Source organism: Zosterops lateralis (genome assembly GCF_965231275.1).
Source record: "Zosterops lateralis genome assembly, contig: SUPER_6_unloc_1, whole genome shotgun sequence".
NCBI lineage: Eukaryota > Metazoa > Chordata > Aves > Passeriformes > Zosteropidae > Zosterops > Zosterops lateralis.
In genome coordinates this window covers 2359179-2386189 of record NW_028154616.1, presented here as the reverse complement: position 1 = coordinate 2386189, position 27011 = coordinate 2359179, and the positions used below count along the sequence as shown (strand labels likewise).

At 41.2% G+C, this 27011-nt stretch overlaps 1 protein-coding gene across 1 annotated transcript; it reads right to left on the bottom strand.

The window, feature by feature from the left end:
• Positions 1-13607: 13607 nt before the first annotated feature.
• Positions 13608-26256, bottom strand: RCN1 (reticulocalbin 1; the record flags this gene model as incomplete). Its single annotated transcript, XM_083885341.1, has 6 exons — positions 13608-15551; positions 16391-16590; positions 19172-19232; positions 19755-19933; positions 22326-22519; positions 26039-26256. 6 exons carry the CDS (start codon positions 26254-26256, stop codon positions 15444-15446), a joined length of 960 nt encoding a protein of 319 aa, XP_083741467.1. The 3' UTR covers positions 13608-15443.
• Between the last annotated feature and the right edge of the window lie 755 nt (positions 26257-27011).

Here is a 27011-nt window from a genome sequence, read left to right as displayed (position 1 = left end):
AGGTTGTTTATGGCCAGGTCATGGTTTTGTTGGTCTGACCAGCACTCAGAGGTATAAAAAAAAAGGTGGACTCTACCCCAGGAATCTGGAGCCTGAAATGCTCTGCATTATTCAAAATACTGATTTGGGAATCTAGCACAAGCAAAGCTAATCCTAATCCATGGCTCAGCACAACAGTAACAGCCAGCTGCTAATGGATACTGGGGAGAAAGTGTGGGTAGCCAAGTCGAGCTTGGGCTTTCTGAGAGCTGCAGAACAGTGGGTTAGGAGGAGAAACTCTGAAGTTTTACTGTCAGTATATTAAAAATGTTTGTTAATCATGTGGAGTCATTTAGAAGCTCCTGCAGGTTAGAGAACCTGGGCTCCTCATCCTAGTGCTGTCCCCGTGAGGTTCAGAAGCTTCTCGTCAGAATGGCCTCAATTAAAACAGCAGCACCACTATGTGTAGATTACTGCTCTCCATCATTTATATTGTGTTATCTCTCTCCTCAGACTGGTTTTTAATTTTTATGTTTGCAATTATAAGTGATTTATAGGAAAATTCATTGCACGACCTGTCCAGAGTAATTAAATTCACCTAGGTTGAATAACCTGATGCTCACCTGGAAATAACCACATCAGTGACATTATCTTACTGAATTTTCAGCTAACTTAGAAGTATAGCACTTATCTTTTCTTCCTTTTTTCTTCCCTCTCAAGTATAGTGGTGAGGGAGGGGGGAACATTTTTAATTCATAAGAGATAATCAGCCAAGTCTGAAAGGTGTGCACTAATTACAGAATGCTGTATATCTCATGTAAGCTGATTGCAGCACAGGTTTCTGAATAGTAGATATGATTTTTTTTCCAAACACTATTCAGTAATTTGAAATGTTATTAGGGGATTAACTTTCCATATGAAAAGCTAAACTAATACTTATTATACAGATTATAACAGCAAGTGGCCTACAAAGCTGTTGAGGCCATTATTTTGCAGGCTGCTGTCACTGCCAAGGACCGAGAAGAATGCTGGATAACCATCCCAACCAGGGGAAGGGATATGCAGAGCGGAATCCTCTGCTGTTCCTCTTCCTTCCCACCTCTGCCAACACAAGGCAAGCTGGTGGGCTCCATCTAGGAACATGACTCTGAAATGAAGAGGCAGAGAAGAAAAGGTGTGGGGATTGCTTTGTGATACATTGTTCTGCTATGGTTGCAAACCAACTATGTTGGCCTTCTTGAGTTGTTTAAAAGCCAGTCTTTGGGAAAATGCTATTATATGTTTACTGTTTTGAGAAAACTGAGCAGTACACCTGTAGGTCTCTATTTCAGCTTGCTGGACACAGTGGAAAACTAGTTTCTGCTTCAGTATTTTTAAACTCCATTAAACAGCTTGTTTTGATTTACTGTTTATGGTGGTAGGTACTAGCTGTTGCTGATTCTTCTTCCCTCCTGCCTAGTCTTTATGCTCCTATAGGGTCACATATTCTCTCTTTGTGTGACCTCTGATATTTGTCCAACACATGGGAAATCTATCTGGATTCCTCCAAGCTAACAGCATGAAGCTATGGCTAGAGCTAAAGGCTTGTAGTTCCATTGGAAACCTCCCATGAATGAGGCAACACAGCTGTGACCATGGAGAATGGATGTGGGAATATGTGGAGCAGGAGAAGGAATCTCCTTGATTTCCCTGATGAGTAAGTCATTGCTTAAGTGTAGGGCTCACACTGGAGCTGTAGAATGCACACTAATCAGTGGATGGAAACCCCCCAAAAAAGAAAACAACCCTGCCATGGTTTTAAAAAGAAATTATTTTTATGTAAAAATGTACTAGTTGCATCATATTATTTACACTGAGTTGTAGTCTTTGCTTTAGAAAGTACTTGGTCAATTCTTCATTAATAATTTTCAACAGATTTCATTATGACTTTTTTCTCTGCCTTTTTGTCTTCATTTTGCATTCTTTGATAGATCAAACAGCAGAGTTCTTCCTAACAGGACTAGCATCTTCTCTTTAACAAATGTCCAAATTATTTATTAAAAAGCAAATTATCTGTTCTCACATCTGCTTCCTTTGCTTTGCTTTTTGATGCTCTTTCTGTTAGTAAAATTATAGCTTCAGCTCCACTGTTTCTGCTGATATATGATTGAATAGCTTATTGAATGCACTTTGTCCACATTCTGGAATACATTTGCTGTTCTAAATTTTTTAATGCATTTAGCTTCCAATATGAAACTTGGGGAAATGGTTTTGAACATCTCCACATCAGGTTCCCATTGCGTCCCTTTGTCTATCCTAGCAGCAATATCCTCTGAGATTTTCTCCTACAGGCATCTCTGAAACCCTTAATTGAACCACTAGTGTGCTTGTTTAAAGTGCTTCCCTTGCCTGGCTTTCTAAAATTATTTTTAAGCTTTCCCTACACACATTTTCAGTTTCCCCAGGCTTTCCCTTAACTAACGGCATCATGATGGTCTCCTGCCTTCAGGGATCTCTCTTGAACTGCATGAATTTGTGCAGTGTCAGTGAAGACTTCTCTCTATTTCTCTTGCCACTTTTATTTCTCTCTTGGATATCTGATGCCTGGTCCATGGGCTTCCTTTGGGCTCAGCTGTGAGTAGCTGTGCATCCTTTTGCAAGAGAAGAAAGGTGTGTAAGTCATTACCTTGCTCCCTTGCATGGGCTGCCACTGAGCCTATAGGGAAACCACCTTGAACAAAGAAAATGTGGCACTGATGCCATTAACAGTGGATCAAGCTGTGAGTTCTTTTAACTGTTAATATCAGGATATGCTCATAGGGTATATACACCCACCCTCAATTGTCTAACCAAAGTTAGAAAACTCGGACTGAAGTGCCAGTGAAGCTTTCAGTTTATGGCTCTGATTTACATGTAAAGTCAAAGATTTGGGAAGCCTTGCAGGAAAGATTAAGGAAGATCTATAGAACACACACTATGATGGTAATTTTAAATTGTTTCTCCTAGCAATTTATTTTGATTTGGAAAGAGCAAGCGAAACCCAAATCTATCATAGGTTCTTTACCTAAGATCAGCCACCATGAAACACTTCACCTTTGCAGTTCTGATCATTATGACAGGATAAGGACTGAGAAAGCCACTTTGCCCCAGTACCCTTTGCAGTACCCTGCAAAGCACCATCATGAGGGGTGGGGCATGGCCTGTGCCATCAGCCTTCTGTCACCAAGAGGTGACCTGCTGGGGCCACTCTGGGCAAGGACAGTGTGTGCAAGGAGTGACAGCCCTGTGCTCCACCAAAGCTTCTGAAGGACCTTAACCAGGGAGCACACAGAGCTCCCAGCACAGCACCCATACTGGCAGCCAGGAAGAATAAAGGCCATTCCCTTCACTCACACTGAATGAGGATGTGGTGCAATTCCTGCAGAAACCGAGGGCAGAAATTGCCCCTCAAGTGCTGCTGCTGCAGAGCTGAGGTTGCTCGTGCACTGGCAGTACCTCACACAGTGGTCACCTGGGCTGCTTGTTCAACTGGCCTGAATTGTGAGCCAAAGTACCTGCTTGAGGAGTGCAAAATTTGCATTGATACAAGAAAGTAGTAAAGGTTGGAAACAACTTTAAAACTGCTTATGGGAGCATTCAGGTGGGAGGCATCAGATACAGTTATGTCTTGGAATAGTTAAATTAGGCAAATTAATTCTTTAAATGTTCCAAGTAGTCATTGCATTTTAGTTTGATGCTTTTCACTCTCATTCTGGAAAGTGACTTCTTAAATCTTTGACCCAATTAAAAAAATATATTAATAAACCCAAACCAGGGAAAATCTCACACTGAGAGATTTTGACTGTCTGATTCACTTTTGTTTTTGTTTCATTTGGTTTAGCCTTTTTCTTTTAATACTTGATCAAATCTTTCACTTCCGATATTCTACGGATGGGTTCAAAAGCAGTTCTGTTTGTCTTACATATTGTTCCATATATCTGTCTTGAGCTATGCTGGCTTCTCTTGTCATTTTGACACTGATTTACTGGAATGAACTTATATTTAAAACTCTGTTACTGTTCTTTAAATGCCTTCCATTCCACATTAACATTTTTCAACAATAGTTAGTTCTAATTAGTTTTTTTCCAGCCTGTTGGCAAATCTAGCAGGATGTCTCTTGAAAACAAACTTACTGAAGAATATCAGACATTTGAAGAAAATAAGGGATCAAGTGACTTTCCTGCTGTAGTTCATCTACGTTCTGTGTGTGCTTGTACCCAGTTATATAAATGTCTAATGTTCATTTAGCTCCTAAAGGAAAGATATAGTTCTATTAAATTCTGTTGCAGAAACTCATTTTTTCAATTGGTCTATAGCAAGTAGAGATTTAAAGGCTTAATGAGTAGGTCATAGATTTCTATTAGGGAGTTCTAAAAGAGCTCACATGTTCTGTCAGCAGCTGAGCCCCAAAATCTCATTCCCACCACATTGGGTTGGGGGAGAGAGTTGGAAGATTCAAAGCGAGAGAAACTATGGATTGAAATAAAGATAGTTCAGTAGGGAAAGCCAAAGCAGTCCACACAAGCAAAGCAAAACAAGGAATTCATTCCCCTTTCCCAGGGGCAGGCAGGTGCTCAGCCATCCCCAGGGAAGCTGAGATCCATCCCATGTAACAGGGACCTGGGGAGACAAAGGCCACACCCCAAACATCCCCCAGCTCTATGGACTGAGCAGGAGGCCAGGTGCTCTGGGACATCACTTGGGGTGGCTGGGGTCAGCTGTCCCAGCTGTGTCCTCTCCCAGTCCCTCTCTCGTGGGGTGGGGTGAGAGGCAGAAAAGGCCTTGGCTCTGTGTAAGTTCTGCTCAGCAATAACAAAAACATCCCTGACTTATCATCACTGACTTCTAGCAGAAATCCAAAGCACAGCCCTATACCAGCTATGATGGGAAAATCACTTTCACAGTCAAAACCAGCAAACATTCCCATTGGCATGTTTTGATGACTTTCTAATTGCCCATACGTATGTGTGTGCAGTATTTGTCTTGATCTAAACAGGTTTTCAGTTTTTCCAGAGACAATGGAGAGCTAGAGCTGTACCAAGAAAGCTTTATAATTTTCACTGAAAGAAATCTGCATATATGTTAACATTTTTGTTCTGTTTTAAACCAAACAACTGAATAATTTGCTTCCTTATCTGTCTTTCATGTACTGCTGCACAGACATCTATTACATGTCCTCTAACAACAAAAAAACCCGTGCAGGGATGTTTCATTCAACGTTCATTTTTTTTCTTGGAGGATTGTTTGCAGATAAATTTATTTTAAATTTATTTTAAACAGTGCCTGGGGATGTAAATCAGCATAGGTACATTGAAAGAGAGAGCAAATATCATTCTTGAAACCATACAGTTGATATGAGCTGAGGATTGTTGCATTCGTGGTGTGCCATTCTGATCCATGTGATTATTTTTTCTCTCTCTTCTATACCATTTCTTCACGGTTTGGTGCTCTTGACGTATGAATTCTAGTCAAATAAAGATAAAATTGTGGTTATTTTATTACTTGTATTACTGTGATTCTTAGGAATCCAAGTCATGAGGCATAATTTCACTTCCCTAACCACTGCAGCAATGCTGAACCAGAAATGATTGCTGAAGAAATTACAGCACAAGAAAAAGGAAAGCACAGGGTGGAGACAAAGGGAGGAATGTACAGCCCAAGTTCAACACCCTGGATGAGACTGGTGGTAGTTTGAGGAAGTTTCTTCTTCCCCACTCTCTGCAATGTCAATTGCTTTATTAAGTCTTAATTTCTTCCTCTCTGTTTAGTCTTGCTGACAGAGGAAACATAATTAATGTGCTGGTTGGCAGTTATATTTTTGGAAAACGTGGCTGAGGAGAGCATTGAGAGCTAACTAGAACTTTAGAAAACCCTGTAAATATGAGGAGCAGCATAGGAGCATATGCACATTTTTTTTTTTGCTTTTATCTGGCCTTTAAAAAAATAACTTAGGTAAACAACAGTAATAAAACTTTTAGCAGTGAGAGAGCAGCCATGTTGGGGACTTGTGAGGATTTTTCAAGGTGAACATGAGTCCCGTGGAATTGGATGGACAGGAGGGAGAAGGGGAATTACTGTTCTGCTTTGTAGTGTTGCTTGGAGCTGTGCATTCAGGAAAAAGAACTACTGTAGTAATAAACTTTCAGATAATGAAGGACTGCCTGGCTAAAAGGCATGGACAGGTGTCTTGTATGAAAAGGTCCTGCAAGACTTCAGAGTTTGCATTCCAGAAACTGGGTTTGGATGAATGTTAAAGAGAAGTGCAAATGCAGATTGATGAAAGCAAATAGACCTTGTCTGAGCAAACATTTACAGGAAATTTGCAATCATTTTGGTTTTAACATTACTCAGATTTTTAAGGGGAGCAAAGCACAAAAAGTGAAGCAGATTTCATCTCTGCTTGATTTCCAGTAATGATTGTAGAGCACTGGGACACGGAAAATTCCTCTCCCCTCACAGCACTATTGCTGTCTATCCATCCCCATCTTTGTGCCTGCTTATTCCTGTCCTAAGCCTTAATGCCAATTTCATAACACTTAGGTGACCTTCTGTGGTCCTTGGCTTGTTTCCTACACACCAGCAGCTCAGTGAGATACAAGGATGACACATGAATGAGCAGACCCTTGAGAAAAGAGGATTTTTGGAAAAAAAATATTTGTGACAATGTCAGAAGAAAACTGCCCTGCTTTATTCCTCTGTATTGTACCATAGTATCAAAGAAGTGCTTGGCACAACTGTCACATTACCTTTCTTCCCAAACCACCTGCAGGACCTGCAATTTCAGCAAAGCACTCAGATTAAAGAAGCAAGCAAGGCACCATGCTGCTCTCTAAGCTGCTGTAAGAATTTTGTGCATTCCTGTCTGCATCGTGCAGCCTCATCCCTGTGCCTCGCTACAGCTTCACTGTGCTCCACTGCCACAGCTGTAGGAAATGTGAGCGACTCCTTGTGTCACTGCTGAGTGGAACTGGGGAGGCAGCTCAGCTCTGAGAATCTCCAGGCAGAAAAAAAACCCCAAACCAATAAAAAACAGTATAACTGGGAAGGAACTGGGATGGTTCTGGTGGTGCAGGGCTGACCTTTATCTGGAATTTTACCAGAAGCAGGGAGGGATGGTGCAGAACTGAGGAGAGTACAGTAGATCTTTACTTGCCTTCACAAGCCTGTCACTGTTGTCAATAATTTGCCCATTTGACTTAAAAAATTGCTCACAGTGTGTGCAATCTTTTCCCATTACATACAATTTTTAATTTCGTTTTAGAATTCCTGTTTAGCGATAGCATAACCCTGTTTACAAAGTACACCTGAAATTTCAGCATGCAAGTGAGTGTAAAACATTTGATTTGATGCTGTTCAAACCAATGCTTATTTAACAGCCTGGCATACAGGTAGAGAAAGTATAAAAATATGGTGTAATGCAGTGGAATGAAAGAGGATCTTTCCAGTTCTATTCTGAAAATGCAGCAAAAATAGCCCAATGTCAAATGCTGTTTGAATATCACTTCTTAATGTGTCTGATACACTTATTCTTTATGTGAGCCCACTGCTACCTTGCTTATGCTGCAAAAATTCAAAAATGCCTTTATTTATTTATTTATTTATTTATTGCCTCTAGGTGTACCAAATTAGTTTCTTGGTTTCATTCTCAACTCCTTATTGTTTTTGTATTGACTAGTTGTTGGCATTCCTACCTTCATGCTGTAGAAGAGAATTTGAACTTAACAGCTCCACGTACTGTTTACAAAATCTTGTCTCTGCAGTGGAACGAATCTCATGCAGTTTCACTTCTTGCCCAATTGAGAGAAGGTGGCTGCAAGGAATTGTAGCACTGGGATGTCTGCTCTGAAACCAATGCTTCTCTGTAAACCCTGGCAGACTCAGCAGTGGTAAAGGCGATCCTGTGAGAGGTCAGATTTTATTCTTCACTATCAAGATACGTAAAACAAGCAGCTAAATGGGAGCAACAGGTATTAAACATACTGCATATATTAAAATTAAATAGCATTTTTAGCTAAATCAGTTGATCTGTACCTCCTGGTAGGACTGTCTTGCTGTATTGTCTCTAACCTTTAGCCACAGCTGGGACTGCAGGCCTGAGTTACATGCTGACAATAACCACACTGCCTCGCTGACTGACTTTGACAGTTTATGTCCGGTTACTTTCAGTGATTTCCAAAGCTGACATTTCCATTTAGTGAACCTGAAATTCCTTTCTACTGTATTGCCCAGATATTTTTAACATACCAGGCAGTAATGAAAAGCAGAGAAAAGAGGGCTCCGTTCTCGCTGAACCTGGGGAGGGGGGGTCTTACAGCAAATACGAGGAGTGAAAGGAGCTGGAGTTTAAACAACCACTGGGTCCCAGATTAGCAAAGTTGTGGTCAGAGGCTTATTTCTATTAATTTGTCATGCTATAAATGCCACACTACTGTCCTGTTCCATAGCAGATATTCTTCTGATCTTACAATATTTTCTTTCCTCATGCTAAACTGTACCTGACTGAGCCAATTTATACTGACAGCTTTCCTAAGTTAACTTCTCTGTGACTTCCCAGTTCATTTAATATATTTTCCTCATGCTTCCCACATTTGAGTTACCTTTGTTCTGTGTCTGAAGGATAGGAAGCTGATAGTTATTTTATATTTATATTTCAAGGCTGCTTAATGTTTAATGAGGCTGAATATGTTGTAAAAAGCTTCAGAACATTCAGGCTGGTTAATATTTCATGTCGATCTACAGAGACAACTATATTGATCTTTTAAGTATCTGCTAAACAAGACAAGGAATAAATCAGATTTTGGTCAGTTTGATTTGGCTGGTGAGTTAAATAGCTTTTAGAGCATTATCACCTTTTAAAATATTTCGTTTCCAGTTGAATAAAGTAGATTTTAAAGGCAGTATTTCATGTCTTTTCTCATTGCTCTTCATCTTGCCTGTTTCATTTCAACTGTGTTTGTGTATGTTGTGAAGGGATGCAGGAACATAAAGAGGGGGTGTTCGCACTGTCTGCTTTATGCATCCATAATTGTACCTTCTGAAGCCGCAGTTGAAGGGCCCTACTTGTCCCCATGGACTGCATTTTGGACACAGGTTCCCACTATTAAACTAATGTTAGTTTACATCACAGTTACATGCCTAGAAAATTCTCTGCAAAGCTGGACCATAAATACAGTCTGATTCAAGAGAAAATCTATTTTATCTCCAAGTTCCTTATCCCAGAGGATTTAATTTAACATCTTGTATGCAAGTTTACTTTTTACCAGCTTTGGGGTAACAAGTGCAGGAAATGGATTTCCTTGAAAAAAGGGAAAAAATAAATGATTGCATCCATTCTGATATCTACGGAACTGTCTTGTAAACCTACTGCAAGTGGAGAACAAGGCTTTAAGAAGGTCCCTTTTATACTGAAATAATTTCATAATGGTTCTGTGATGATTGCACGTTTCCAAACTCCACACCCAGAACACACAGCACGTGTAGAGCTGATCTAACACAGACATTTTTATTAAGAAGCTGAGTAGGCAGCCTTGGCACAGAGCCATGGGGTTTGACTGTTAGCTCAAGAATAGGTCATGCAGCTACCCTAGAGAAAGACCCAAGCAGGAAACATTTGCCAGTTTGACTGAACTCAAGTGTAAATTACTGCATTTATTGTCTCTATTAAAAGAGGACTCTCCAGTCTGCAAGTATACAAATAGTTTTCTAGTATAGAGCTAACTTTTAAATTATTTTGTACTAAACTAAATATTCCAACTCAGTATAACCCTAAATAAGTCTGTTTCAGGTTAGATATATTTATTAATATATATGGGAATAATGCCTTTTTTAGTCACATTTGCGGAGGTTTTTTTTTTGATTGTTTAACTGTACTTTGCTCTATCCAGTTTGGAGCAGATGTAATAGCTACGAAAACTTCATTTCTTTGGCACAAAACATTTCAGTTATCAGCTATTTGGAGAGGTTTGGGGGTTCCCAGAGATGTTACATCTGTACTGCTGGCTGAATTTAAAACTCAAGGACAAAGGAAAAAGACAGGTGAAAGAATTGATGCAAAATTTGCTAAGTTAAAAGCAGGAATGAAGAGAAACTTTTGATTTTGTTATAATCTAGGATGGCTCTCCAGCCACTCTTTTTGCTTCATTCCTGCTGCCCGTGGAATTTCCCTGTGAATTCACTCTTTAAAAAAGATGGTCCCTATGATTTTAAAATGTCTGACCTACATGTTGCCATGTAAAGATTTCAGGAAGTTTTAGCCATCTGAAATCTGTTGCATTTCTCATTTGATGGGTTCTCAACTGGGATTCCTTCCTTTTGTGTCCCAGCAACCAAGGCCCTGTGTGGTGCAGTGAAAACCACATTTAAATTTAAAGCTGGAGGGGGATGTTGGGAGTAATTTGGGGAGATGTCTCTGACCTGTCTGTCTCCTCAATACTATGTTCTGTATGCCTGTGTTCCCTTACAGTTGATCTAATGATAAAAGCTCATTCCCACTTTTATTTCTTCCTGAAACTTTAAATTCACTGACTTTTATCCAAATAGAAGGTATGTCCTGAGAAGCCCTGAGAGCATCAGGCTCTTGAGAGTTCAGTAAGTACAGTAATTACTTCAAGGCATGTGTTCAAAAGCTATACTAATTTTTCATCTTTACTGCCCCCATTGGTCCTTTTTAAAGACTGTCAGGCTATTCCCATATAAAGAAAATGTTTCCTACACATCTTGATGCATATCTAAATTCTTGTCGATATGATGGAACTTTGTAATTTCTAATGCACGTGTCACCCTTAATTAGTACTCAGATTTGGGATCGTGCCATGACTTGTTCTATACAGCTATTCTGGAATTTCAGGTATGTGGCAGTTTCAGACCACAAACATGGCCAACTTTACAAATGAGGCCAACTAAGAAACATTTTAAAATACTAGAACTTCAAAAGTTAGCCAACCAGACCATGTTTGGATGCTTTATGATTACAAAACAAATTCTTCCACATGGAAAACAACTAATATGCAGTACATGAAACTGAGCTCTGTAGCCTCTGCTGCCCCCAGAGCCAACACTTGTGCTGAGGATGGTTATATCCCTTACTTATCATTAGGAAGAGTAATCCATACCCAGGATAATAGTGTTCTTGTCACTGCCATAGTGACGAAATGCTCCCATCTGTTGGAGATGTTTTCCTTTGTCCTGTGGAGAGGCAGAAGGCAGGTGTGAAGTCACCTGTTGTGTCAGGTGCACTGTGTGCCCCTCGTTCACTGTTTGGCACGAAGGGAAAGCTGGTAACTGGCTCTTCTGAGGTTACTTTGAAATTCATCATGACTAGGACAATCTATGCAGCACTTGAGTCTCAGGGACATCAGCCTTACTGGTGCCTGAAACTTCAGTGGGAAACAACCCTCAATTCTCCCTTTGGAATCAGTGATTATGGTTAATATGCTGCTTGCTGGATGTACTGAATGGGACACAATATCCCAACTAAATTGGAGCCATGAAAAGAGAAGTGCTTGGATGCTTCCAAGTGCTGGACTGTAGGCCAAGTCAGGTTTTGCAAATTTTTTAGTTATGAAATCTTTTCTTGTAGATCCTTCTGTCACTTTGTAAAACTCACTTCATTTGCTAAGAGTGATGCCACTGTGACTCAATAAAATGCCTCAGGCTCCCTGAACAGACCACTGAGACTTTACCCACTGCCTTCCATGAGCTAGACTTACACTGTAAGTATCTCACAGGAGTATGAATCAGTCTAATTCCTAAATGTTAGTGCTCAGTAGTAGTAAGGAGCTCGGGATCTGATGGTTGTAAGGTTATTTCTGACCTCCAGCCCCATCACCCCATTGTTCTGCTTGCCTTTGAGGGGCCAAGGCCTTAGACTAGGACTTAGAGTAGCTCTTGTACTCCTTAGAACTAGGAGTTCATTTTAACTTCACTGGGATCAAGATCAGCTTCTGCACAGCAAATAATAAAACATTATGCAACTATTGTAAAGTACTTGTGTAAGTGTAACAGGAGCAGGATGGGCTGTGATCTCCTTTCTTTAGGGAGTTATGTACAGTACCTTTTATTGGAATAGGAGACAGATTCAACCTGATTGAATCATTAAATGGAATTATAAGATAATGAACACTAGCCACTTAGCTCATTTCATAAATTCCAATAATTAAAACTGCATGGGCAATAATAATGACTATTCCAGATATCTAGAGTAAGAAAAAATTACCTTTGATGTATTGTGGCACAGGCATAGTAAAAAACACTGAGTTAATGGAGGATCTATGTAATAAGTTGCCATACAGAACCTGCACTTGGAAATATATAAACACGCTTCCCAACAGAATTTCACTGTGTCACAATTGATTAAGAAAATCGGCAATAACTGACAAGATAGGCACAAAATGGATTTTCATGTTGCTGGGATGAAGTATGGCTCCCAGCAATTAATGGTTTTAGTCATATTAAGCAGATAAATAATGCTATCTGACATTACAGTATTTCACATTGCACTAAAATTTTGTAACATTTGCTCGTAATATGAGTTGAAATATGTTACCTAGGAAAAAAAATGTTATCTCTGGAACAGTCAAACCCCATTAGAAACCTTAGGCTTGAAAAATCACAATGTTAACAGTTATATCCCCTAGCAAAGGTTTGCTTTCCTTAAATAGTGTTAAATTTAAACCCAGAAGCTCTAGTCTCTTTTGGAGTTACTCTTCCATAGTGTATTGAGCTTGAAAGGGAAATTTAGTGCATGGAATGTACTGTGCCATTACTGAATGTTGGTAAGAGAAACACCATGAAGAACTGCAGAAAGAGGGGAGCCTTTAAAATAAAATCACATCAGGGATACTTATGTTCTCTAAAATTGTTTCTATATTCTGCTTTATTAAAAAAACTCCTAATCTTACTATGACCCCATTACCCACTATTAATAAATAATTTGATTATTTTAAACTTCATTCTAATTGGCATGTTTGCCTTTTTCCTGGCTGGATATATGCTACCTGAGTTCTTTTTGGGGAAAAAAAAAAAAAAAACTTTTTATGGATCTACATTTTCAGTCACTGTTGGTGTGAAAAACTCCTCTGATTTCAGCATTTTTACTAATGTAAATACAGTTTTATCCTGGAAGATACCAACATGTCTAAGCAGTAACAGGAATCAAGAACAAATATGAGAACATGATTTTTCTCTTGCATGCTGTTAATTCTGTTCCAAATTCATTTAGTAATGTGGAAGAAAATGTGACTGCTTGTCAAAGCACAGATGTGTTTTTTTTGTTGGGACAGTGCACAGCACATTCAGAAGTGTCATGTTTAGCTGAGGGCAACAATGTTTAGTGTCTCAGCACCCAACTCCCACTGAATTTCAACAAGAGTGAGCAAACAACCTTCCCCTGGGCTCAAGTGAAAATCCTTGGCTTAGTCTGAGCTACAGTTTCAATTGCAGGAAACAGGCATTTTTTGAGGTCTTTTAAGGTATTATTTCCCAAAACAGCAGAAGACAATCTGAGTACATAGGGAGTACTGAAAATCTGTTAGCGAATTGTTAGTTTGATAAAGATTGTCAGGAATATTGAGTACAATAAACCTTTCCAAATCCAAGCCATAAACAAAATATATAATCATTTGCATGTGCCAAGATAGTTTTATTGCTTCCCAGATAACACTGCATTTAGGCTTTTATTTAACTTGAGGGTACTATAAAAGCACAACCAGTTCACTTTTATGACATTTGCCCTCCTGTATGTTAGTGGGAGAGGTAGGGATTTTTCAGATATTGCTGGCAATGTCATAAGAAGTACACCCCAAAAGTTTAGTAGTGGTGCCAGCAAGCACATGCAATCTCTGTAAGACACAGCAATCTAGATTTAATTATCTTCAAGTGCAAGATGTAAAATATTCCACCACAGTTCTTCTATGACCTTATAAAAATGACACTGTTTACTGAGGTCACAGTTCTGCACTGTCTCCTGATGATTTTCACAAATGTGTTGAACTGCTGAAGTGTCTCACATCCTAGGAGTCTCAAAGCTCCCCTCTGGATAGTTATGGGAACAGGGTGTGATGTTTTAGACCAAACCTTCCAGGAACCTCCCAGAGAACACTGCTGTGGAATTCTTATCTCCCAGTATTAGTGTCCAGAATGAATTCTGGTTTAAGCAATTATGTATACTGCACTTCTTTTTGGTTTTTCTTTTTTTTATTTAATGAGGTGACAAAGAACAGCTGGAGCTGTATGTCCAGATGCCCTTGGAAATGACCCCACCCTAATGTTTTGGGAACTACTGGCTTTGGAGACTTGGTTTGTGTTTTCACATCATCTCCCTGGTAATCTGTGTGTTATTGTACCTTCACAGTATCAAAAAGAAGCATTGGTTTTTATTGTGCTTATTTTAAAACAACCAAACTTAGGTAAGTTGTGTATATAAAAATATAGATGTAACAACTCACATTATACAGTAGAAAAGAAAGCACCTGTGTGGAAAACTTCCCTCTTTTTTCGGAAGTAGAGCTGTCTTTAGAGTTGCTTCAGTAACATGTACTTTCACGTATATACACACAAACCCAGAACTTTAGCCACAAAAATCTGTTCTCTTATATGGCAGAGGAGACAGAAGGCCCAGAGGGGTGATATGTCTCATTCTTTCTCCATCACAGAACTGCTGCCATTCACACTGCGTGAACAGGAACAGGGCTCGGGTAAAGTGTGAAAAGCAGGAGATAAATTAAGCTCCATGTGGCACAATTCCTCCAGGAAGCAGCAAAGCCAAGGGCCCACACACAGGTGTACCTTTCCCTGTTGTCAGAAGGAGCAGCTGCCACACTGGACTCTGCATCCCTGGCTGGGAATGCCGGGGTCAGGGACAAGGGCCACCTGTGCATCTGGCACATTAAAGCAATAGCCAGGGGGCTACTGGACACTCCTGCAGCACCCCTGACCCAACAGGGACACACAAACTCTTGTGGAGACAGAGCTAGTATCAAACTCTTCTCTGGGCAGGAGGCTCAAAGGGTTACCTCTAAACTGTCACATGCTATTAGAAACAACAACTAAATAACTTAAGTCTGTTTAAACATTAGGGTTCTAATCCTAGGTGCATTTCACTATGGTAAATTGGGTATTTGAAGAAAATACTCAGCTATCAAAGATCTTAGCAATGTTTTTAGAAGTGCCTTTTCCATGTCAGGCTCTGACGTATTCAGAAAAGTTACCTTCTTATTTTTCAAAAATGAAAATGTAGTAATTATATACTGTATTTAATCACATGAAAGGAGTAAAAAAACTATTTCTACATGGTTTCTGAGGTAATAAGCTGGCATGTTAAAAATAATATTAATGCAAGTCATTCAGTTGCGAGTGTCTCTTGCCCATCTTCCCTCTAAGAGGGGATGGACACGGTGATTTTAGTAAAGTGGGGAAAAGATGTGTGGAGCACTGCTTGGTACTTTGTATCATAGTTCATCATGGTTTCTCGTGAGGTCCTCCCCATAATTAGTAGCTTGACTTCCAACGAACATATTCCAGTTTTCTAGAACTTCCTCTTTTGTTAGTTTTTGATCCTGGAAGGAGGAAAACAAAACATCTGTAAGAATATAAGTCAAAGATACACCAGCAGTTGCAAGAGCCCTGGGAAGCAGGTTCAGCAATCAGTTGTAGCTGCCACAGTGAGTGAAATTTGGACCTCAGTTGAAGACAGAAGTCCCATGGGCTTCAGCTGGGTCAAACTTCTACTTGAAAATTCTTTGTAATGAACACACTGCCAAGCAGTAGGAACAGTAGGTTGACAGTGGATTGATTACCTGGTACATAGATTTTGTCTGTGGTTCGGTTCATCTTCCTGACAGTAAAAATGAAAATCCTCTGATGCACTTTGTGGAAGATGGTTGCTTATGTTAGCAATTTACACTTTCCGCATTAAGAGTATTTTGGCTTCCGGGTTCCAGCTTTGCTTGCAGCACCATCTGGAATATACTGTCCCTCATCAGAGCCAGTGTTTAAGTGAAAGATATATGCTTGAATATAGAGCTGAGAGTGGTTTTGCTACCCCTACGTTTGAGTACAAGGGGTATCTAAATGTAGCTTTATTGTCCTCTTTTAAGTCATGACGACTCTTAGAGGAAAAAGAGCATTTTTGCTGTGTTAAAATGTCCAGGCTTAAGAAGATAGTTTCTCATCTCACCTAATGAAAGCCAGAGGAACTTCTAGAGCTGATACAACATAGTAAAATACAGTTTAATTCTAACACTGCCAACTGAAACTGGCATTGACACATTAACCCACTGGCAATTCTAGCCTCTAAAGAAAGTTATTAGGAATAAATTCTTGCAAGCTGGTACTTTAAAAAACGCACACCACCTTACATTAACTTCTTTAAAAACAATACTGGAACATGACATACCTTGTCTACATCAGATTCGTGGACTAAGTGCCTGGCTTCAGCTAGTGCATGATCATAGTCTTGGGGGAGGATCCAGTGCTGGATCTCATCTTTGTCCATCTTTCCATCCTTGTTGAGATCACGAAAATCTGAAAACTGCTCACGCTCTGTAACCACCCAGTCAGGCTCTGGTCCACCCTCCTCATTTGCAAACATGTCAGCTGGAGAGGAAATAAGGGCCTTACTTGAGTCCTATTTACTTTGCAAATTAAACACAAACTAAAGATATTTTCATAGTGCTCCTCAGAGGAGACTGAACTTTTCACTCTCTGCACAGTGTCTCTGTACAGAAAAGGAAATGCAGGGTGTAAATAGAGTAGCTGTATCTTCTCTCAGGCCTGTTTCTTCACTGCTGGTGATTCTGCCCATTCCCACATGACCCTGTATCATACCTGTGCACTGCTGGTGGGGCTAACAGGAGAGGTGAACGTGTTCAAAGACCATCATCTGAATTTCAGAATGAATAAAACCCTCTAAGGATTCCTTGGTTGAATAGCAGTCATAAGCTTTAGTGCTAGGCTCAGTCACAGGGGGAGAAAGGAACTCAGCCATTTTATCTTGTCCCTGCCAGCAGATGTCTTTATGGATAAGATCAGACTCCAGCCAGCAGAGTGATTACAGGAAAAAAGGCACAGGGGGAATTTAGGCAAACAAAAATTGCTAAATGGAACTTGCATGCATTTATACTGCTTTTAGAGAAGTCTGTGTAAGAGACATTCAGCTTAGAATATCTATTGTCTTTTAACCATGCAGTGCTGCAGCACATTCCAGTAGAAGACACTCCTCCAGAAGACACAGCTGGAGAAGTCATGAATGCTGGTGCATTCTGTGAGGAACCACAGGCACAGTGCACTTGTCACAGACTGGTCCCTGGGGAGGGAGCACTGTTTGTGACACAGGATGCAGAGCTACTCTGCATATCACTCCTGTGATATACTTTGGGACATTGGCAGGACCGTGCCACAGTGGCAGCTGCTTTTTGCATAAACACAGGAGAGTAGCAGTGATTATTAAAACCAACTGACTGCTAAATGTTCTTTACATCACAGGGCTTTCCAAATCATGAGTAGTGTGCTCATGTCATTCTTCTGGTCACTGTGGCCAGTCCTTTCCTGCTCATCAGGACTGCTTATTCCTCAAGCCTTCCACTTTTCTGTTTAGAATTAAAACCTGCTTTGTGATACTGTTCCTCTCCTCTCCAGTGCCTTTTCAAGGATATGCTAAGGAAAAGTGGACGGTGAGAGGGTCAGAGGCTGGCTGGTATTTGTGGAAAACACAAATGCTGAATTCAGAGGCAGGAATAACCCCCCTGACCCTGCAGTGTGAGTGTGCACACTGGGCTGAGGTTCTCCACTGTCACTGTCCCCAGTGTCCCTGAAATACTCTGTTACCTGCCCGTGCACAGTGAGAATTTAATTCTCTCTGCTCAACACTTTTATAGGTATATTGCTCTGCTGCTTGTATAAATCTAAACTAAATTTTGTAAAAGACAAAATGGGAGAAAAGAAGGAGGGTGGAATCACTCTATAAGCTTCAGCAAATCTCCCCAACAAATACTCCATCTAGAGACTGAAATTTTTGGACTTCTTTTTGTTATTGCTTATAAACTAGGAAAGAAGAGAATTAGTTTTTTTATTGGTTTCTTAATCCCAACTTCATCAAAACTTAAAAAAATTACAACTGAAAAAGGAAAGTAGGAGTATTTTAAGCATAGTTTTCTCAATTCATGAAGAAAACTTCAGACAACACATTCACTTTCTTTTTTCATTTTTTAAAGTGCAAATTATATTGTTTATTTGAAGCAACTGACATGTCCTGTCAATTTGATTTTTATCATCCTTGCCAATGTGGGGTGATCGTGACTAGAACATTCTATGCTCCTATCTATAAAAGACAAAACAAAACCAGCATTCACATGGTAACAAATGTTGACAATTACCTTATAATTATATGTAGGTAATGTCACTGAATGAACTGAAATTACTGTGGAAATTATGCTGCTCTGTTATTTCAGTCATAGATGAATAGCATTCACTTTCTGGGCTAAATATAATTTACAAGGAACAGAACCCCCTGCCATTAATTAGCATGTGTATATTGTTCACGATTCTATGTGAAGTGATCTTTATAGCACCACTAGAAACAGAAAGGTTCATCCAACTTTGCACTAATGCCTTCTTAGTGCTACTTTCTGGATTTAAAACTCATCAAAATATAATGGTATCATCACTACAGAAATATGGGCTTTACTTACTAATTAAACTAGGAAAAAAAAACTAGTAGAAACAAGGTGAATTTTCTCTTTTTGCAATGGTTGATTCCCATGTGTTTTGGATATTTGAGAACCATCCAAACTTGGGAAAAGACCAACTCATTTTCTGATCCTCCTGCATTCCTAAACAATGCCTTCAAACAGCAGTTAACATGGTCTAATATACAAAGAATATCCCTGTCATGAAAAATATTATTCCAGATTCTCTTATTTTGTTCTCATATAACTCTTAGCTGAGTTAAATAAGAACAAAAGAGGAGAATTTTGTGCTGTGAAGCATAAGGAACTTTTCCTGGTCATGTTGCTGTCTACCTAAAATGATATTAAACTTGCTGGGCTGGATGGTTGGTGTAAAATAGTTGAACTGAAACACAGAATTGTTCACTCTGGGCTCTTAATGCTGCTGCAAATTTGAGAGAAGATGGAAAAATGGACTGGAGATTATGTAAGAAACAAGTAACAACACTTACCAATGTACTCATCTTGATCCACAAAACCATCCTCGTTTTTGTCTATGTCTTCTAAGGTTTCCTGGAAAACAATTTTGCAATAAAGTAATCAAGAAAAAATTGAGAGCTCTGACTGCCTGCCTTTGATTATTTAATGTTCTGAGCCCTTGACCTGCCCTTGTACACAAGTGAATGTAGTCTCACTAAATCCAGTATGACTGTTGTTTACACAATGAATATACAAATATCCTTTCATGTTGAAAAATTTCCCTGTATGAATGAACTGCTTATCTTATGGGCAGATACCAGCTTGCATGAAACACTCAGCTGCTGCATGTCAGCACACCCTCCTTTTATTTTGGTTTAAGTCTGTGCCCCAAGATTGTTTCTTGATTCCATTTAGGAGCTATCTAAGGGCACTTAAAAAGCCTTTCTTATATTGAGATTTCTAAACCAAGTGAATATCATGAAAAGTACTCCTTTCTGTTCCCCATTTAGCTATTATGTGTGTGTCCCTTTCTAAACCCTGCCTGGAAAGGTCAGAGAAGCCTTCAAAGTTCATCCACAAAAGCAGAAACAATGGCATTGATTTTGCTTTGCTTACTAAGACAACAATTTTTTTCATGTGCTCAAACTCCTCTGGGTGAAGGAAAGCAGTGAATTCTTCACGAGTGGCAGCCAAGTCTCCATCCAGATCTGCAGCTTGGAATCGTCGTTCATCTCTGGGCAGCATTTTCTTAAAACTGTGCTGATCAGTTGCATCTTGGAATTCTTCTGGATTTTCTGCAAATTAATCAAGATGATCTCAGAAGTGTTTTCCTTTCAAACATACTAGCAAAACAAAGCTGTTTGAGTCTAGAAATAAAAAGGCTTCTTGCCAGAATAACTGTTGTTCTAAGTGGAAATTCTCTTCCTCATGAAGTTCTAAATTCAGGGGTCAAGTACTTGGTTTTATTTTTAAAGGTGACAGTAGTAGAGGTAAATTTCTGAGCAAGCCTTCTGTTGCAATCCAGAATAATGGATTTTGCAGTACTGTATATTATCCCTCACAGATTTTCTTTTTAATCTGCCTTTACAAGCACCACTTAGGCAGCATTTGGGGTAGACTTCATTCACAGAAGTTTTCTTCTTCTTTAGGAATAAATATGATCCACACAACTTTTCAGTTTCAAGAAGAGCAAACCAAGGGAACACAGTTTCAGAAGGTGGCAGACTGACTGAAATTATCTCAGTGCTACGCCTCTGCTACAGGGAACCTAACAATTATTTTCAGTTTAAACAATGGCATTTTTTCAGGGCGTTCAGTGGCATCAAAGGAATGGTACTTGATATAATTTTTGAAATAGAATCATTAAACTGACTTTAAAAATGAAAAATAGTCATAACTATTTCACAATCTGTATGTTAGGAGACAAACACAAGTGAAAAAGACTAGGACAGGAATTACAGATGGGAATTTTAAGTATTCATTAATACAAGCCCACAATGCTGCTCTCCTAATCTTGGGGCTTAGAGGGAGCAAAGACAAAGGGCTGAGAAGGGTTCCAGGGATAATTCTGCAGGGACTTCACGTCAAATATTTTGTTGGAGTCCAGGGCATCCCTCTGGGCACCCTGGGAAGTCACAGACCTTGGTAGAGAGGCCTGGGACCCAAAAAAGAGGGTCTGGGGTCTGTGCAGGGGGGTTTGCCTGGCACAGAGTCCAGAAAGACACAGTCTTTGATTTTGGTCCCTAAGAAAAACATCTAACAGAGAGAAGAATTGCAAGTCACAAAGGTGTTAGTGAGAGTAGTGTAGTTATCACTGTGCAGAAGATTTTGTAGCTTTGGATTTTTAGAATGTAGATGCAAAGGGACAAGATGGTGATTTTAGGGTGGTGCCCTGGGTTCTTCTTCTTCTCCCTTGGCATCCATCTTCTGTAGTGACGTGGGCACAAAGTAGTTTCAGTGGACTGGATCAAAGTAGACATGACTCTGTTAGTATAGGTGATAGACATTGGCATAGAATTGTAAACAATGGGTACATAGTTATCTGTATAAGAGGTAGCGACCTCCCATGAGGGGGGAGTTGCCTCGTGTCCGAGCTGCTGTGAACATCTTGGCCGGACACAGGAAGGGAATCACATCGTGTCCAAGCTGCTGTGAACACCTTGGCCGGACACACAGAATTGTAAGATAAGAACTAATAAACAACGTGAGAAACCAGAAAACCAAGACCTTGAGACTCCTCATCATTCTTGCGCCAAACACTGAGCTCAGCACAGAACACAGAGACACAGAATCAGACAGCAGACCCTAAATCCTTCAGAGGTCAAGAGGGAAAATCACTCCCTTCGTGCCCACATGAACCACCAGCCAGCTTTGGAATTTCGGGTGAAAAACAACCAGATTAAAACCCGAGAATATTTCCTTTCACAAATGTAACAAACTCCATTTTAATCTAAGGTAGACTTTGGAATTATTACTGCTACAGGAGGCTTACCCTAGAAATTGCCTCTGTGGTAGGTAAATATTGTCTTCTCACTTCCAGTAAGTATAAATGGTCAATTAATACTGATTTGTTGCTCTGTCAGTATTGCCCTTTAGCTTAAGTGATCTTTTCTCTTTCTCTTCCTTCATTAACTTATAAAAGCAAAGGGAACATGGAGGGGGGCGGGGGGAATTCAGGTACATTTTTTAATAAATGTTTCTTTTGCCTGATTTGTTAAAGATTTTCATTTGCAGTTGATTACAGTCTGAAGCATGTTATTCTGCAAGAATTATTCTAATCAATAACTTCGCTACAGCTTAGACACAGACTAAATTTTTAACATCTAGATTTAAGATTTTAGTTACTAAATTCACAAATACAGTTAATTAGACAATATATTACTTTTTAATTAGAGTACCCTTTTTAAGGTTAAAAAATAATATATTTCTAACTGGAGGAGACTTTAATTCAGCTGTGTCAGTATATTTAATGATACCTCTACAAAACTTCTGTATGCTGGTGACCCATGTGCAAAGGGCTGCAATAAATAATTAAAAAGTGCTTTTGACCTCTGAGCCTCTATAAAATTTAATGTGAGCTTCAAGAGTCCTAAATGTGACACCAAAACTCCGTTGACTGCAAGGCAAGAGATCATATTTTATAATCTCAAAAATCCTTGATCACACAATCTGAAGATGTTCTCTTACCTAGATAATAACCATATGTGGCTCGTTTGTATTCTTCCCAGGCAATTTTATCATCCTTGTTTAGATCATAATCTTTCCAAACTTTAGCCACATTTTCATAGATGTAGCGTTTCTGTACTCGTTTAATCCAGGCTTTTAATTCCTCTGTTGTGATATAGCCATCTTTGTTGTCATCTATTCTATCCACGATCTTCCTGTAAAAAGAGATCAGCATCTTGAAGAGCTGGCAGAAAACCAAACTGCAGGTCAGGCCAATTTTAGTAATCTTTATCTGTCCCTGACTTTGCACAAAAACAGAGTGCCTCAAACTCCTAAAAGCTGTCCTACTGATTAAGGCTTTCCTGCATTTTACACATCATCTTAAGGAATGTGCCTCTATTCATTATTCAGCATTGCTACAAATAATTCAAAGGGCATTTGCACAACCAAAATTAGTGAGCAGACAATACCTGGCCTTCTTAGGCAGTGCCTTCTGTCTTAGGGAGATCTGTCCTTCACTGCCTACAGGGAGCGGCCATGCTGGCTCAGAGCAGGAGACCCAATTCCACTTCAGGACACAGCCTGTGCTCAAACTTGCTGGAGACAACCAGGGCAAAAATCCAGGACTTGGTGGACACCTTCAGCTTCTCCTTTGGCTTTCCAGCAGACTGATACCAGGGTGAAGTGAGGTCTATGTGTAATGCTGGGGATGTACACCAAGTACAGTCTCCCCTTCCTTGCCTGCTCCTCCACTTGCTTCTTTTCTTTCATTCCCAATAGAAATCAGAATTGCTGGTGTTGCCAGGAATGCCTGTTACTCACTAAAGCAGTATCAAGTCTGCAGCAGGTCTCCAGCCATTGCTGACAGCTGGGCTATAAACCTCTGTCCAGTGTAAAGCTGCCAGCCTCAAGCACTGTTTAAATCAGCAGGAGTGAAACATTCTGCACACAGCTGCAGTTTAAAAAATAAAAGGACAATGCTCTCTCTACCATTTATGTTCTCTGCAATTAATCTTTCTGCAACTGATAAACTCCACCATTTTGGGGCTGAGCTTGTAAAACTGGCTTCAGTCCCTGCCCTTGGAATTGAGCACAGCCAGCACATCCACCTTGGTTCTGTGGCACATCCACCCTGGCTTTGGGCACACCAGCACCCCATGAAGGGCAGGGGCAGCCTGTCTGCAGGGGCTCATGCCATGCCTATGGAATACCGATGTGCCACTGGAATGCAGGGGTAAGAGCAGGAGCTGACTTGTCTACACCCTGACTTGACATTCAATAGGTGAGTTCCCTAAACCTCCAGGCAGCCACAGCACACGGGAGAGAAGATCTGCCTATTTAAACATTCTTTTCAACCCCACATCTTGGTTCTCCACAAAGAAACCACACTTGGCCAACTGGAGCTGCTCAAGCAGTGAAGCAATATCTCTTCCCAAGCCTTTGTTACAAAAGTGGTTGCTGAAATAACAGCAGCAGCTTCTGCTGAACTAGCAATCTTGTGTGAGTCTGATCGTACCAGACTGAATTTATAAACACACTGTTTCTGAGTTATGGGGCAAAAAAGGGGCTGCTGAGTTTCCTTTCTGAATTAGTAAAGTGTGAATTAACTGACTAGAAAACCTTTTTTTTTCTCTTTTGTATCAGTTGGTTGCCAGTGGTCCCTTTCCCTGCATGATGGACTCCATTTGTCACCAGATTTTCCCCACAATGAATTTAATTTGTTTCACTGCTATTTCTTTCTACTGCTAAGGTATTAAATGATTATGCCAGTAAGCTCTTGGCTTTGTATAACATGAAAGAAGTCAGGACTGTGTACCATAAAATGTTTCATGCCTCCTCCTTTTCACCTGTTTTTATAGGTCCATTCAATCCATGAGCCCTATTCTATCCCACTTCTCAGATGAAGATGGGGAGAGTGAAACAGTCTTGCCTACAGCCTCCCAAAGGCACAGGTAAGAACCTGTTGTATGAACTGTGGACCTCACTTTTTACTGTTGTTATTGGGATGACCAATGTGCTGCCACATTTCCTAAGCAAGGTAAAATGGCTTATAAATAAAGCGGGATGTACTCTGCTTAGAGCAGCAGACTGTACGCTTCTGTTTTCTCCCAGAAATAATTTAAAAATAGCTTTTAATTAAATCTGCCTTCTTCCTAAAAGCCACTCACTTGCTGAGAAGTGACTCTGTAACTCACCACAGAAGTTGCCCATAACAAAAATGGGGGGAAGGGGTTCAGTATATCTGATTATTAAGCCATGAGACGTTTTTTAAATCCTCTCTTTACCTTCCAGCATGCTGCTATCCAAAATTACAAGGTTGGGAAATGCTGGAAGTTATGAAACTTTCCTAAAAGCCCCCCAGGAACCACATCCCTGATATTGTGATGCACAGTGCTCACCCCACAATGTGTCCTCAGAGGCCACTTCAGTGCCCTCCATTTAAAAGGTTACAGACTGTGGCTGAAATTTAACATGCCTGTGCCACCCCTCCAAAGGGCAATCAGTGAGACCACTGGAACTTAAATCTTCTTCCCTTGCACAGTTAAGATTTGTAAAAACTGTTTAAAAACAACTGTATTGTTAAACCACATCCCCAACTGAATTATCTGCACTAGTAAGTGCAGACCAATATTAGGAGGGCATGTCCATAGTGGTGATACAACTCATGAGAATCTAGGTCACAGATCATGTATGCTGAGAACATGGCTTTTCTTCTGCTCCTTCTTGAAACAAATAAGATGAAGTTGATAATTTCTGGTAATCACTTTATCTGTTTACTCACTGAGACACATGAATAGTAGTGACAGCTTTCAGAAGGATCAAGAGGTTACAGTGCTACTGCTTATGGCAGGACCACAAGAAAATTAGCAAGTGCCACTCCCTATAGAAGAGAATGCAGGGGGAATCTTAGTGAGAACATGCAGATATTTTAAACAATCTTCTTCGTGGTGACTACATTATAGGATCTTTCATTAACTCCTATTGCATTTAGTTCTGCTTAGTGATCTGGCCTCCTCTAGGCACAAAGGAGGGAGAAGCAGTAAAGTAAGGCATGGTCCGTGCTCTTTGCATAAAGGGCAGCATGGAAGCATCAGCAACTGAAACACTGAGAGCAAAGAAGTCACAAGTCAGAAAACTGTGGGAAGGTGCTTGAAGTGGACTTGTAGCTGTAAAGAAGGAACGGTTTAAACTGGATTAACACTGATACGGTGTGGGCAAGTGTCCCAGAGGCAGGGGAGCTGCAGCAGCAAAGCCCTCTGGCTGCAGGTCCCACACCCGGTACAGCAGCTCCCTCCACGAGGCTTATTGCTGTGGGGCCACAAAAGGCAGGAGAGAAAAAACACCAAAAACGTGAATTGTTGGGTGCTCCTCTGCAAAAACCACCCGAGTGTGAAAGAAGTTGAAACCCGGAGGCCCGACCCGCAAAAGCCACAGTGGGGTTTGGGGCAGCACTCTGGAGTACAGGGCAGCACCTTGGGGAACAGGGTCCCACACTGGGGTTTGGGGCAGCACTTCGGGGAACAGGGTCCCACATTGGGGTTCAGGGTCTCATACTGGGGTCCAGGCACCACTCTAGAGAGCAGGGTTCCGCGCTGGGGTTCAGGGTCCCACACTGGGGTCCAGGCTCCCTCGGGGGGTCCCGCTGCCCCCTCGCACACTCCGGCAGCTCCAGGCCGCCTCCCCCGCCCCGGGCCCTCCCCCTGCCACGTCTGCCGCCCGGGCCGGGCGCTCACCCCAGGCGCTCACGGCTCTCCTCCGGGCTGAGCTGGTCGAAGCTCCGCGCCTCCTCCTTGCCCAGGAAGGCCTCGTGGTCGTACTGGAAGCCGGACTTGTCCTCATGCTGTGCGGTCCCGGGCCGGGCCCGCTCCTGCCGCGCCGTGGGCTTGCCCAGCGCGCCCGCCGCCAGCGCCAGCAGCAACAGCAACGCCTTCAGCGTCCCACCGGCCGCCATGCCCCGCCGGCCCGGCTCTCGCACCCCGCTCCGCTCCGCTGTCCGCCCGGCACCGCCCCGCCCCGGGCCCGCTCCGCCCCCGGCCCGGCCATTGGCCGCGCGCCCGGCCCGGCCTGGCGGCGCCACGTCCGCACAGGGGCCCGGGCGGCGGGGAGAGCCCTCACCCTCATCGGGGCCGCGGAACCGCCGGAGCTCCTCAGCCGGATAAACACCACGGCAGCTCGGAACAGCGGGTCAGGGCTGTCCCGCCGCTGCTGCTCGTCCATTCAGAAGCGGCAGGCTGATGGTGGTTTCTGCTGTCATCCGAAGTCTGTTGGGGAAGGACAAAACTGTGATTTTAACACAAACAAACAAACACTGCACGCTGTCTTGAAAACAAATTGTGGGGAGTAAAGTTTGCCAGCGCTCTCACAAAGGGTATTTATCGTGATGAGGTCACTGTCACTGCAAGGGAACCGAACTTGGGATCCTGCAAGTGCAGGAGAGGGGAAGCCCAAACCATATAATAAAGAAAAAGGTTTTGGTTTGTTTTTCCTAAAGTGAAAATTATTTTGTTCAGAGTTGTGAAAGTCTCTAGGCAGAGATAATTCATTCTTCTTCCCAATATGATTCTTCTTCCTATGTTCATTCACAACTCGAGAAATAGTGTGGAGAAGACTGTCATTGTGTGCACTGAATCGCAGGGTAATGACCCTGTGCTCCACCACCAAGGCTGGTCTGTCCGTTGTTACTTTGGACCAGAGGGTGCTGCTGTT